Raw genomic sequence first — 14,355 nt, 5'->3', positions numbered from 1 at the left:
GAATTGAGGAGGACCCACTGTCAAAGAACGGAAAAGCCCCAAACATTACATTGCTGTAGTGTTTCCATCCCTCCCTCCTCCTCAAACCTAAAAAAGAGAGAGAGGAAGAGGCAGTGCCTTCAGGAGTGCACCAGACCTGCGAGGAACACTCTTCTGAAAGTGGATTTTAAAGAAAAAGCAGCTGATTGGTGAGTAAATCCTGGGAGCAGACTCGGAGGGAGGAGCACCGGAGCAGTGAGTATAAATCTAGCTTACCTCAGGGATTCGCGGCCTTGTCTCCAGGAAGCAGACTTGGAAGAAGGAGCACCAGAACAGTGAGTATAAATCTAGCTTACCTCGGGGATTCGCGGCCTTGTCTCCAGGGAGCAGACTCGGAGGGAGGAGCACCGGAGCAGTGACCTCGGGGCACAGAGTAACTGAAGCCAAAACTTAAAAAGTGACGTCACAGGAAAGCTGTGACCTGATTGGTTGGGAGGAAATCTGCACCAAATTTGAAAAAAAAACACTGTAAAGCTAACTAATAAATTAATTATCTAAGTAGAGATGGCTGAGCAGGTGATGTGCTGTAGCTGTATGATGTGGGAGCTGGCAGATCACATTGCGAGCTGCAGTGACCACATCTGCAACAAGTGTTGGTTGCTGGAGGAACTCCGGCTCAGAATTGATGAGCTGGAGTCCGAGGTCCGGACGCTGCGGCACATCCGGGAGGGGGAGAGTTACCTGGACGCTTTGTATCAGGAGGCGGTCACACCCGGTAGATTAAGTACCTCAAGTCCGGTCAGTGGTCAGGGTCAGCAGGGTGTGAATGCAAGTGAGGCAGGTAGAGGGATCCTGTGTTCAGGAACAGAGGAGCCTCAGCTCTTGACCTTGTCTAACAGGTACGAGGTACTTGCTCCCTGTGTGGATGAGGAAGAAGGCTGTAGGGAGGATGAGCCAGCTGACCACGGCACCATGGCACAGGAGGTCATTCAAGAGGGGGGAGCAAAAAGACAAGTGGTAGTTGTAGGGGATTCTATAATTAGGGGAATTGATAGCTTCTTTTGTAAGCAGGATCGAGAGTCCCGCATGGTATGTTACCTGTCCGGTGCCAGGGTGAGGGACATCTCTGACCGGCTTGAAAGGATATTGGAGAGGGAGGGGGAGGATCCAGTTGTGGTGGTCCACGTCAGGACAAATAACATAGGTAAGACTAGGAAAGAGGACCTGTTTGGGGATTATCAGGAACTAGGAACTAAATTAAAGAACAGGTCCTCAAGGGTTATAATCTCCGGATTACTACCCGAGCCATGTGCAAATTGGTATAGGGACGTGAGAATAAGGGAAGTAAACATGTGGCTAAGGGAGTGGTGCAGGAAAGAGGGGTTCCATTTCATGGGGCACTGGCATCAGTATTGGAACAGGAGAGATCTGTACCGTTGGGATGGTCTCCATCTGAACCGATCTGGGACCAATGTTCTAGCGAAAAGGGTAAATAGGGTGGTCAACAGGACTTTAAACTAGAAAGTGTGGGGGGAGGGAAGGGTAAAACTCCAAGAAGTATGACTAATGGGAAACAAAGCAGCAGGTTAGCGTGTTGGGGGGGGTGGATTCAACTTCATGGAAAATTATGAAAAAACTGAAAAGAAAGGAGAGCCCAGGAGAGGCTCTTAAAGTCTCCAGAACACAAAATAGGACAAAGTGTTTGGAAAGGGTTAGGAATCTAACTTCAAGCACATCAGATAAAGGGACAACAATGAGAAAGGGGACGGGGAATACAGGACTGAAGATGTTGTATCTGATGCACGCAGTATACGAAATATGGTAAATGAGCTTATGGCGCAGATTGAAATTGGCAGGTATGATGTGGTGGGCATTACGGAGACATGGCTGCAAGGGGATCAGGACTGGGAAGCTAAATATCCAAGGATATACATCCTATCGAAAAGATAGGCAGGTTGGCAGAGGGGGTGGGGTTGCTTTGTTAGTAAGAAATGAAATTAAATCGATAGCAAAAAATGATGTAGGGCCAGATGATGAAGAATCTGTGTGGGTAGAGTTGAGGAACCGCAAAGGTCAAAAAACCATAATGGGAGTTATGTACAGGCTTCTGAACAGTAGTCAGGATGTGGGGCACAAGATACACCAGGAGATAGAAAAGGTGTGTAAGAAAGGCAAGGTTACGGTGATCATGGGGGATTTCAATATGCAGGTAGACTGGGAAAATCAGGTTGGTAGTGGATCCCAAGAAAAGGAATTTGTGGAATGTCTACGAGATGGCTTTTTGGAGCAGCTTGTGGTAGAGCCCACTAGGGAACAGGCAATTCTAGATTTAGTGATGTGTAATGAGGCAGATTTGATAAGGGAGCTTAAGGTGAAGGAACCCTTAGGAGGAAGTGACCATAATAAGATAGAATTTACCCTGCAATTTGAGAGGAAAAAGCTGGAATCAGATGTAACAGTATTACAGTTGAATTAAGGCAACTACAGAGGCATGAGGGAGGAGCTGGCCAGAATTGACTGGGAGATGAGCCTAGTAGGAAAGACAGTGGAACAGCAATGGCAGGAGTTTCTGGGAGTAATTTGGGAGACACAGCAAAAATCCATCCCTAGGAAGAAGAAGCATACTAAAGGGAGGACGAGGCAACCATGGCTGACTAGGGAAGTCAGTGACAGCATAAATGCTAAAGAGAAAGCATACAATGCGGCGAAGAGCAGTGGGAAATCAGGGGATTGGGAAGCCTACAAAGACCAACAGAAGACAACTAAAAAAGAAATAAGGAGGGAGAAGATTAAATATGAGGGTAAACTAGCCAGTAATATTAAAGAAGATTGCAAGAGTCTTTTTAGATATATAAAGGGTAAGAGAGAGGCAAAAGTGGACATTGGGCTGCTGGAAAATGACACTGGAGAAGTAGTAGTCGGGAACAAAGAAATAGCGGAGGAACTGAATAGGTACTTTGCGTCAGTCTTCACAGTGGAAAACATGAGTGACATCCCCAAAGTTCAAGAGAGTCGGGGGGCAGAGGTGAGTATGATGGCCATTACCAAGGAGAAACTGCTAGGAAAACTGAAAGGTCTGAAGGTGGATAAATCACCTGGACCAGATGGATTACACCCCAGAGTTCTGAAGGAGATAGCTGAAGAGATAGTGGAGGCGTTAGTGGTGATCTTTCAGGAATCACTGGAGTCAGGGAGGGTCCCAGAGGACTGGAAAAGCGCTAATGTAACCCCCCTGTTTAAGAAGGGAGTGAGGCAAAAGACGAGAAATTACTGGCCGATTAGCCTGACCTCGGTCGTTGGTAAGATTTTAGAGTCCATTATTAAGGATGAGATTTCAGAATACTTGGAAGTTCATGGTAAAATCGGGCAAAGTCAGCATGGTTTCATCTAGGGGAGGTCATGCCAGACAAATCTGTTAGAATTCTTTGAGGAGGTAACGAGTAGGTTAGACAAAGGAGAGGCAATGGATGTTATCTACTTGGACTTCCAGAAGGCCTTTGACAAGGTGCCGCACAGGAGGCTGCTCAGTAAGATAAGAGCCCATGGTGTTAGAGGCAAGGTACTAGCATGGATAGAAGATTGGCTGTCTGGCAGGAGGCAGAGAGTGGGGATAAGGGGGTCCTTCTCAGGATGGCAGCCGGTGACTAGTGGAGTTCCGCAGGGGTCAGTGTTGGGACCACAACTTTTCACTTTATACATTAATGATCTAGATGAAGGAACTGAGGGCATCCTGGCAAAGTTTGCAGATGATAAAAAGATAGGTGGAGGGACAGGTAGTATTGAGGAGGTGGGGAGGCTGCAGAAGGATTTGGACAGGTTAGGAGAATGGACAAAGAAGTAGCAGATGGAATAAAACGTGGGGAAGTGTGAGGTCATGCACTTTGGTAGGAAGAATAGAGGCATAGACTATTTTCTAAGTGGGGAGAGAATTCAGAAATCTGGAGTGCAAAGGGACTTGGGAGTCCTAGTCCAGGATTCTCTTAAGGTTAACTTGCAGGTTGAGTCGGTAGTTAGGAAGGCAAATGCAATGTTGTCATTTATTTTGAGAGGACTAGAATATAAAAGCAGGGATGTGTTGCTCAGGCTTTATAAGGCTCTGGTCAGACCACATTTAGAATATTGTGAGCAATTTTGGGCCCTGTATCTCAGGAAGGATGTGCTGGCCCTGGAGAGAGTCCGGAGGAGGTTCATGAGAATGATCCTAGGAATGAAAGACTTAACATATGAGGAACGTTTGAGGACTCTGGGACTATACTCAATGGAGTTTAGAAGGATGAGGGGGGATCTGATTGAAACTTACAGAATACTGAAAGGCCTGGATAGAGTGGACGTGGGGAAGATGTTTCCATTAGTAGGAGAGACTAGGACCTGAGGGCACAGCCTCAGAGTAAAGGGAAGACCTTTTAGAACAGAGATGAGGAGACGCTTCTTTAGCCAGAGAGTGGTGAATCTATGGAATTCGTTGCCACAGAGGGCTGTGGAGGCCAGGTCATTGAGTGTATTTAAGACCGAGATAGATAAGTTCTTGATTGGTAAGGGGATCAAAGGTTACGGGTAGAAGGCGGGAGAATGGGGTTGAGAAACTTATCAGCCATGATTGAATGGCGAAGCAGACTCGATGGGCCGATTGGCCTAATTTCTGCTCATATGTCTTATGACCTTATGGTCTTATGATAGCGGTCATGGATTTCGAAGGTGCTTTCTAAGGAGCCTTGGTGAATTCCTGCAGTGCATCTTGCAGATGGTCCACACTGCTGCTACTGTGCGTTGGTGGTGAAGGGAGTGAATGTTTGTGGATGTGGTGCCAATCAAGTGGACTGCCTTGTCCTGGATGGTGTCAAGCTTCTTGAGTGTTGCTGGAGCTGCACTCATCCAGGCAAGTGGGGAGTATTTCATCACACTCCTGACATGTGCCTTGTAGGTGGTAGATAGGCTTTGACTGAGTCAGGAGGTGGGTTACTCGTCACAGGATTCCTAGCCTTTGACCTCCTCTTGTAGCCACAGTATTTATATGGCTAGTCCAGTTCAGTTTCTGTTCAATGGTAACTCCCAGGATGTTGATAATGGGGAATTCAGCGGTGGTAATGCCATTGAATGTCAAGGGCAATGGTTAGATTCTCTCTTGTTGAAGATGGTCATTGCCTGGCACGTGTGGCACAAATGTTACTTGCCACTTGTTAGCCTAAGCCTGGATATTGTGCAGGTCTTGCTGCATTTGGACATGGGCTGTCTCAGTATCTGAGGAGTCGCGAATGGTGCTGATCATTGTGCAATCATCAGCGAACATCCTCACTTCTGACCTTATGATGGAAGGAAGGTCATTGATGAAGCAGCTGAAGATGGTTGGGCTGAGGACACTACCTTGAGGAACTCTTGCAATAATGTCCTTGAACTGAGATGACTGACCTCCAACAACCACAACCATCTTCCTTTGTGCTAGGTATGACTCCAACCAGTGGAGAGTTTTCCCTCTGATTCCCATTGATTCCAGTTTTGCTAGGGCTCCTTGATGCCACACTCGGTCAAATGCTGCCTTGATGTCAAGGGCACTCGCTCTCACCTCACCTCGGGAGTTCAGCTCTTTTTGTCCATGTTTGAACCAAGGCTGTAATGAGGTCAGGGCAGAGTGACCCTGGCGGAACTCAAACTGGGTGTCAGTGAGCAGGTTATTGTTAAGCTAAGTTCACTTGTTTTTGGTTAACATTTTTTTGTTGGGGCATAGGTTTTTTTCCTTTGTAATTTAACAGATCAATGACAGTCATGCTATCTGAATACAAATACAGAAAGTTATTAAAACAACAAAATTGAGTGTCAGATGATTGCAACTACAGCCTGCATCATTTGTGTTTGTTTTCGTACTTCTGTTTAAATAATTTCTAAAAAATAGTATATATTTTGTTAGGCATAGCTCAACTTCTCATTGAAATGGGAATTTATCCATTTACTTTTTAAACACTTGAATCAAGTTAACACACTTTGCGATACCTGGCTAATCAATCCACAATTTAACTGGGGAGAAACTGGATGCTGCCGCACTTTTTCTTTGGGAGCAGGATGGGGGACAACAAGCACCCAATTTCTTGGTGCTCTCTTGCATCCCAAGGATACATGGGATACATCCCATGTCAGATGACATTCGGGTCTTCCTGGTGGCTGCCTAAAACAGTGGCTAGATCAGTTGCATACATGCTTCAACTAATGGGGGGGGTTGGTTGTAAAACATCAAAACAACAACACAATGGAAGTCATTGGAATGGATGTACATGACCAAGGCGATGCAGAAATGTATGTGCCCTCTAATATTCTAGGCTTATGTTACTTTAGTCATGTTCATTGTGTCAATCAATGCCACTTGGATCATGCTAAATTTCTGCACCCAGAAAAAAAATTGTAGATAAGGCCAGAAATTGAGACCTGCTGCTAGTATGGGCCTTTGCTAGATGTAAACATGGGGCCTTATCTCTATCTAACCCTAACAAGCCTCACAATGCGGGGTCTAATACCTCATTAGAACCTCTTGCAGAAATTTGATTGGACGGAGCAGACTGTTAATATTGTGGCAGTTGGGAACACCATCAGGTTGGAGGCAGGATTTTGAATTTCAGGATTTTAACCTTTTGCCTGGCCCCCTTCCTGCCCCTGTGGGAGGGGATAAAATCGAGGTCATAATGTCAAGGTTAAATGAGATTAACTGAGACCACCATTAAGTGGTGCAGTTATTTATTCTAACAAATGCAAATTTTAAATTCTCGCAGATTAGTAGCATTTACTTTTAAAGGTATTAAATGTAATGGAGAGGCTTAGATAATACTGCAAACAGTAGCTATGTGCCATTGTTGTTTCCATTTAGTATTTTTTTAGGTGCTTTAGAGACCTAACCAAAAGTACTTAAAACTAAGTTCTCTCTTTCAAATTAATCGTCGTGTGGAGCCAAGGGGCAGCAGCAGTTCTTTCCTCTGACTTTGCAGCATTACTCCAACCTTCCCCCCCACCTCCATGGAATTACCGGAGGGCTGCTGCTTGTGAGGCAGTCAAACCAAGCTAGTCATCCTTGAAGCAGCAAGACGCCACTGGAGGCTAGATCGACATCCACAGCTCAGTGGAAATATGCTGATGCGATTTGAAGCACTAACTGGGACAAACCTTTGGTTTGTAGCTTCTGGTGCAGTTATTTCAGGCAACAAAGTGGGCCTAGTCCTATTTCTATCCCAATTTAAATTATTCTTTAAGTACATTTAGTTCAAGGATTCCTCGAATTAAACTGTCCATCTTTAATGCATTTGGACTACTTTTTAAAAATCTTCATACAGGAAGAGTGCTGGTTGAAAAATATACCCCAATGTGTGTTGTTTTAAGAGGCTTTCACATGATTAAATTGTATGAAATTTAGTAAATGAGCATGCTTCTAGTGGGCAATGAGACAAGATACATCATTATATTTGTTCTCCTGTTCTGATAGACTTGATAAAGCCTGTGTTCCAATCAAAGTTAGAGCTTTTCTTGCATTTGTAGGCACTGTTGGAGCCAAGCTCATTGAGACAGAAGTCTCATTAAATTTGAAAGCAATATCCCATAAACTTGAAGGCAATATCCCATTAGGGAGGACTGAAATTCACAGGCCATTGTAGGTAATTCTGTGACACTGGGTAGTAAGTGGTGTGAGAAAGGAGACAAACATTCAATGTAATGAAATTAAAGATGGCAATAACAAAAATAAGTCTTTAAAGATTTATGTTTCCTGGAAAGCTATATCATAAAAAAAGAATAATTCATGAACCTACACCCGAAGTGAAAGCAAAGGGATACAAGCTTCCAAAGGAAACACTTGTTAGATTACCACTGACCATTTGATCTTTGAAAACAATATATATGGGTAAGGCAGCTGTAAGGTTAAAAAAAAAATCTTAGTTTCATCAAGCCTTGCAGCTTTGAATTTGTTATGGCAATAAAACTTTGCACATTTTAGGATTAGTCACACAATCTGAAGGCAAACTGTTAAAAAAATCTGCACAGAGTTATTGCCTTTGAATCCAAAATGTGCTGGAAAGATGCCATCTTCCAAAAAATACAAAGACAACATAACTAATGAGACAGGAAACCTTGAAGATTTTTCTCTGCCTGTGGTTGAGTAGGAAAACAGCGACAAATCTTGGAGGATTCATCACACGCTCTGTCACTATGTTCTCCTTTAGGCATGCCTAGGAACAAGAGCATCAAGCAAGTACATTGCTCATCATCCAGCTGCTAGAATTACTCTCACATCACAATTTCCTTTTACATGTAGAGATCAAAAGCTATAATCACTTGAAAGGATTAATTGGATGAAAAGAAGAAATACTCTGTTGGACCAGCTGACCTGCAAACTGCTGCCACACACACAAATGCAAGGCACATTCAAACAGTTACTTTTTTTTCTCCTCAAAGCATTCGTATTCTGTCTGAATAAAGTGTGAATTTTCTATTTTGACAGCTCTTAGGCCTGTGGGTCCTCTGAGCTGCCAAGATTGGGCCACTTGGTTGTTGCTGGAGTACGGCAGCCAGAAAGCAATGAGTACTTTGAATTGTTCTTGCTGGACCTTTCCTCCAAATGTTAAATTTTCCTGCATGATCTTTAGCCTGCCCTACTGAGCTCCAGTATAAGGTGAACCCTTGTCACAGCAATCTTCAGAATCCTCTGCACAGTGGGGTGGGGAATGATGAGTGGGATGGGTGATAGCTGAAGTGCTGTAAACACCCCCACCTCTGTCTTGTTGCTGTGACAAGTCTCTGGCTACTACAGGCACAGGCCTGGTTACACAATGTTGGGCAAATCTCAGGTAATTCCTTGGCAGTGCAGTGGGGGCAGGGGGCTGATGGAATGGGAATGTAATTAACAAAGCAGCAATACAATTAAATGATCAGAAAGCACATTCTGCGAAGCTGTGAGTTTTCACAATTTAATTAGCAGTTCATTTGCATAGGAATGCAAAGGACTAGAAAGTACCCTCTTGCCAGTTCTAGCATTCAAGACATAGCAAATATACTTAATTTCTGACCATTTCTGACAAAGGACTTAACCATTGATTTGTTTCTCTCTCCATAGATGCTACTTGATCTTCTGGATGTTTCCAGCAGTTTCTGTTAATATTCCAGATTTTCAGCATTTTATGTTTGTTTTGTACTTAATTCCTTGCAATTTTCAATTGTTTCTATTGACAGAAACTACAAATCCTCTTGAATTTATTGACATTCAGTCTCCATTGAATTTCTAGGCAAGCTGTTCCCACGCATTCACCATCTTCTGTGTTAAGTAATTAAATTGAAATTGTCAGCATTCACTCGCCCTTAGAAAATCTTACCTCTAATATGTACAAAACCTATGCTATGGTTTTACTGCATAGCAAAAGAACATCACTGAAACCTGAGTTTATCAAGTTCTATTCTACTAATTAAATATAAAAACTCACATATTTGTTATTCTAAGGATTTAAGGAGCACTTACCATGGTGGTTTCTGCTATTGAGCCAAAACTGTTGATAAATATATTGCATGTGACATTAACTGGGGGACCTGAAACCAAACACAAGGTAAAATGTATTAATATTGTGTTTTCCTCCAACTCTCAATCTTGTAGCGTAACTGGAGCCCAAGGACACAGAACATTAATTTCTAAACAAATACTCATGGAGGGAACACATGGGTTAATTCATTTCCAACTTTACCTATCCAATTGGTCTGAAGTTATTGAAAGAGAAAATGGATTGTGGTCAAACAGATTGGGCTTTGATTAATTGTCAAGTGGTCATGCTGACTGCCTCACCAATCTATGGACCGCAAAGAAAGATGCAAAACAGCCCATTCACCATGAAAGAATGGATTTAGTAAAAGAGGGAAAAATAAATGACAAAATAACACTAAGGAAAATAAATCCTTCAGAAAACCTTTGTGTCAGATTCAATAAAGAGTCATGTGTATTCCACACTCCCTTGCATAATTGATGTTAATTAAAGAAAATACAAGTGTTTTCCTATTTTCTGTTCACTATTGAGTCATCAGGTTTCTGCACAGTTCTTGAATTCTGCTTCATAATTTCAGAGCAGGTCATTTTAGGTAACAAAAACTGATTAGAATAGTTCCTATAAGAACAACATTTTCTCAATCTCAGAATGGGTAAATTGATTTTGGTGTTTAATTGGAGAGGCAAAATTCCTAAACACGATTGCAGGAGAAGAGGAGGGGGGAGAGTGGGGGGGAGAGAGTACAGTTTCCAGCCCTGCAGTGAGGAAAAGGTATTTGAAAGTTTACTTGAGTTGAGAAATACAGCTGAATAGGGTGGCTGTAGATTAATGGTTCAGTAGGGAGAGAGCAAAATCAACATTTGTTTTACTGTATTTGGTAGCTGCCAGTAAATTTGTCTTTTGAAAGTATTTGTTCAGAGTATAATAAATTCTAGGTTAACCAAATTGTTTTTGCAATTGCTGTTATTAGGCCATGCATTCCCCTCCATGTAGCTACTGCAAATTGGCTCTGAATCACAGAGGGCTCAATAGCTTAAAAAGGAAGCTACAAAGTTATCATAAAAATGGAAAGTCTGAAGGATCTGAATTGGGCTAGTCTTTGAATGATTAATAATTAATTTGAAGTAACCCAGTGGGGATTAGCTCAGATTAAAATTTTATATTCAACATTCGGATGTGATATATCAAACTGGAGCGAGCAAACAAGTGGATGTACAGACAATCTCTAGCTGAATGCAAAACTTTATATAATCATCCATCAGTTGGGTTTAGTAGCATAATTACAGTTGGTGTAAAGATAATGGAGAAGAGATTTACACTCAACAATTGATGGGGAATTAAAATACTTCAATTTAGTTTGACAGATCTGCCTCCGGTTAAAGTGGTTGGCTGGTTTTGAAATTATTCAACACATGTTCACAAAATACAGCCCTGTTGCCATGCTAAAGGATCATTTTGCAATAAATAACAAGCTTAATGATTGTTCTTGCAAAGCCTAATTGGCAAAAAAAACAAAGACATTGGACCCTTATACCCTGGTGATACAGGTATCTGGCTATAAATGGGTATACATTATGAAATATATGCAAAACAAAAACAGAATTACCTGGAAAAACTCAGCAGGTCTGGCAGCATCGGCGGAGAAGAAATATATATAGTTCATTTTATTTTGGATTTTAACCCCAGGATGAAATCTTAGCTTTCACTGATTCAAATTTTCGGTGACCGCAATTGGAATGCATATAAATAGGAATCTATTAATCTATTATGCATACGTGTTAGGAGAATGATGCAGGGAGATGTATGTTACAATGATAACATGCATCAGAAATAGAGGGAAAATAGAAAGATTCAGAAATAGAGGGAAAATAGAAAGATTATGGTCAATATGACTGAAATGTTTCAAAAACAGTGTTGATACCAGAATCTGAAATAATGACAGAATATGTTGGAAACACTCAACAGATTAGAATGAAAGACAGAGTTAACATTCCAGGTCAAAGATCTTCAAGCAGAACCGTTTTTTTTTTGGTTTTGTTTTCTTGTTTAATTCACTGCCGCTTCTCTTCCAGGGATGACCATTTTAAGAATTTTTGCTCTTCTCTCCAACATGGCAATTGTAAGAAAAGGTCATTAACCTGTAACGGTAAACTAATCTTTCTCTTTCCACAGATGCAGGCACCTGAGTGTTCCAAGCATTTTCTTTTTTTATGACTAAAACGTAACCTGGAATACAAATTGTGAAAGAGCCTCTAATCCTTACAGAGCTGAACTCTATTATAACACTGCATTGTTTTTGTGTGTGGCTGGTGTTAATGATCACTGAATTGAAGGTTGATTGCTTTAAGTGGCTAATATTGTTTAATATGCCACAAAAATCCTATAACATTGTTCTACGGCTAAAGAATTCAGTAACAGTACAAAGAACAAAATACCTGGAAGTAACTCTTAATTACTCTGTAAGAAAGTATTTCGCATATCTTAAAATCTACATTTAAAGTGAGTACAAGTCTTGATCCGATCAGGACAGTCTGAAATTTGACATGAAAAACTCTTGAGAGATAAAATTGATTTATATACATATAAAGTAAGCATCTTAGAGAAATAAAACTTAAAAAGGGCCACCTGAGTGAAGTAATTGTGGAGGGCAGTTGAGAGAAATGGAATTAAGGATAGTAGCTATGACATATGTTTAGTGAGAAATAGTTATGAGTAAGAAAACTAGGTATAGCGGAAGAGATACACCAATTACCTCTTGACCAAAAAGTTTAAGGAAATGGGGAGAAGGAGAGATGAAATTGTAGGATTATCAAGCAGGGAGTACTAGACTCTAAGTGAGTCCTCACAAGTCTGGGAAATAGCCAGCTACTGTTAGACTTTGACAGTGGTTTAGAGCTGGAGATCAGTAGAACCGGGGACATGATTTCCATGAACCGGAAACAACAGTGAACCAAGAAAACAGGGACACTGAATGGATTAAGTTGGCAAAAGTAGCAAATAGGTAACACAGTCTATAAAGCTTCTCAAGAGATTGTATTAACAAACAGTTTTACAGAACAACACAGAAATTACAATACAGAAACAGACTGCTGAGCCCAAACATCGTGATTTGGGCTTTATCTTCTACTGAGACAGTAGTCTTAATTCCATGCACCCACCCTTTTCATATATCCCTTTATCCCACATGGCTTCAACCACCAAACTAACCTCTTCCTAAATGTTGACACAGTTTCTCTTTCAATCACTATATCTGGTAATACATTCCATAGCCTCACAGCCACTGTCTAATAGTGCAGAACAACAAAACATCACAGAAGAAGATGAAGCTATAAAACCCATGAAGATCGTTAGAATAAATATGCAATTGGCATGTTACAGAGAGATCATAGCCATAGGGGATTCCTGGCTCAGGGATGTGGATCACCACATGTTCCAATAGTGAATTGCTCATTAAGCACTTGAGTGCTGAGGAAAGGTTAGAAGAGAACAGAAAAAGATCCGGTGTGGTAGTCATGTGGATGTAAGAAGAAAGCAGATAGTGTTTCCATGTTATTATCTCTTGTTTGCAATCCCGTCTTCAGTATAGCTGAATTACCTTTCATTTCCTGACACTAGGTACCAGAAACTGGGAAGGCCACAGGTTCAATTATTCATTTTTTTTTTTGTTCAGTGGATGAATAGTGGTGGATCTGATTCACCAACAGACAGGTACAACCTTGCAGAATTGTTGGAGTTGAGTGTTGTCGTGATTTAATATCTCTTTCCACTCCACTGAGGGGAGGAACTAATCAACCAGCCATTTCTCAATTGGTTTGTTTTCGCATGAACACAACAACCACTTTTGAATAGAATGTGTGGTAGCTCAGAATCTTTTAGACAAATGATTAGTCTCAAATGTTGCAGATAAAATTGTCGTGTTTTAGGGAACCAATGGTTTTATTATGATTCACTGTCGAATACAAAAGTAGGGAGGTTATGAAAAAAGAACAAAGAAAAGTACAGCACAGGAACAGGCCCTTCAGCCCTCCAAGCCTGCGCCGATCATATTGCCTGTCAAACTAAAACATTTTGCACTTCCGAGGTCCGTATCCCCCTATTCCCATCCTATTCATGTATCTGTCAAGCTGCCTCTTAAACACCACTATTGTACCTGCTTCCACCACCTCCTCTGGTAGCGAATTCCAGACACTCACTACCCTCTGTGTAAAAAACTTGCCCTGCACATCTCCTTTAAAGTTTTCTCCTCTCACCTTAAATTTATGTCCCCTAGTAATTGACTCTTCCATCCTGGGAAAAAGCTTCTGACTATCTACTCTGTCCATGCCACTCATAATTTTTTAAACTTCTACCAAGTCGCCCCTCAATCTCCGTCGCTCTAGTGAGAACAATCCGAGTTTCTCCAACCTCTCCTCATAGCTAATAACCTCCAGACCAGGCAGCATCCTGGTGAACCTCCTCTGCACCCTCTCCAATGCTTCCATATCCTTCTGGTAATGTGGCGACCAGAATTGCACGCAATATTCCAAGTGTGGCCAAACCAAGGTTCTATTCAGACTTCTCAGCTTTTATACTCAATACCCCTGCTGATGAAGGCAAGCATGCCATGTGCCTTCCTGACTACCTTATCCACCTGCGTTGCCACTTTCAGTGACCTGTGGACTTGTACACCCAGATCCCTCTGCCCGTCGAATCACTTAAGGGTTCTGCCATTTACTGTATAATTCCTACCTGTCTTAGACCTTCCAAAATGCATTACCTCGCATTTGTCCGGATTAAACTCCATCTGCCATTTCTCCGCCCGATCTATATCCCGTTGTATCCTTTGACAATCCTCTTCACTATCTGCAACTCCTCCAACCTTAGTGTCATCTGCAAATTT

General features: G+C 41.8%; 1 protein-coding gene across 1 annotated transcript in view; it reads right to left on the bottom strand.

Annotated features, from left to right (window-relative positions):
- Positions 1 to 14,355, bottom strand: part of glra1 (glycine receptor, alpha 1) — a 149,549-nt gene that overhangs the window by 92,006 nt on the left and 43,188 nt on the right. Inside the window, exon 3 of the mRNA XM_078549715.1 lies at positions 9,461 to 9,528. Within this exon, the coding sequence (XP_078405841.1) occupies positions 9,461 to 9,528 (68 nt within the window). The remainder of the gene's footprint in view (positions 1 to 9,460; positions 9,529 to 14,355) is intronic.

The sequence above is a fragment of the Cetorhinus maximus genome, chromosome 10 (assembly GCF_964194155.1).
Source record: "Cetorhinus maximus chromosome 10, sCetMax3.hap1.1, whole genome shotgun sequence".
In the NCBI taxonomy this organism is placed as follows: domain Eukaryota; kingdom Metazoa; phylum Chordata; class Chondrichthyes; order Lamniformes; family Cetorhinidae; genus Cetorhinus; species Cetorhinus maximus.
Note: the sequence above shows the minus strand (reverse complement) of the source record. Positions and strands in the feature narration are given on the sequence as shown.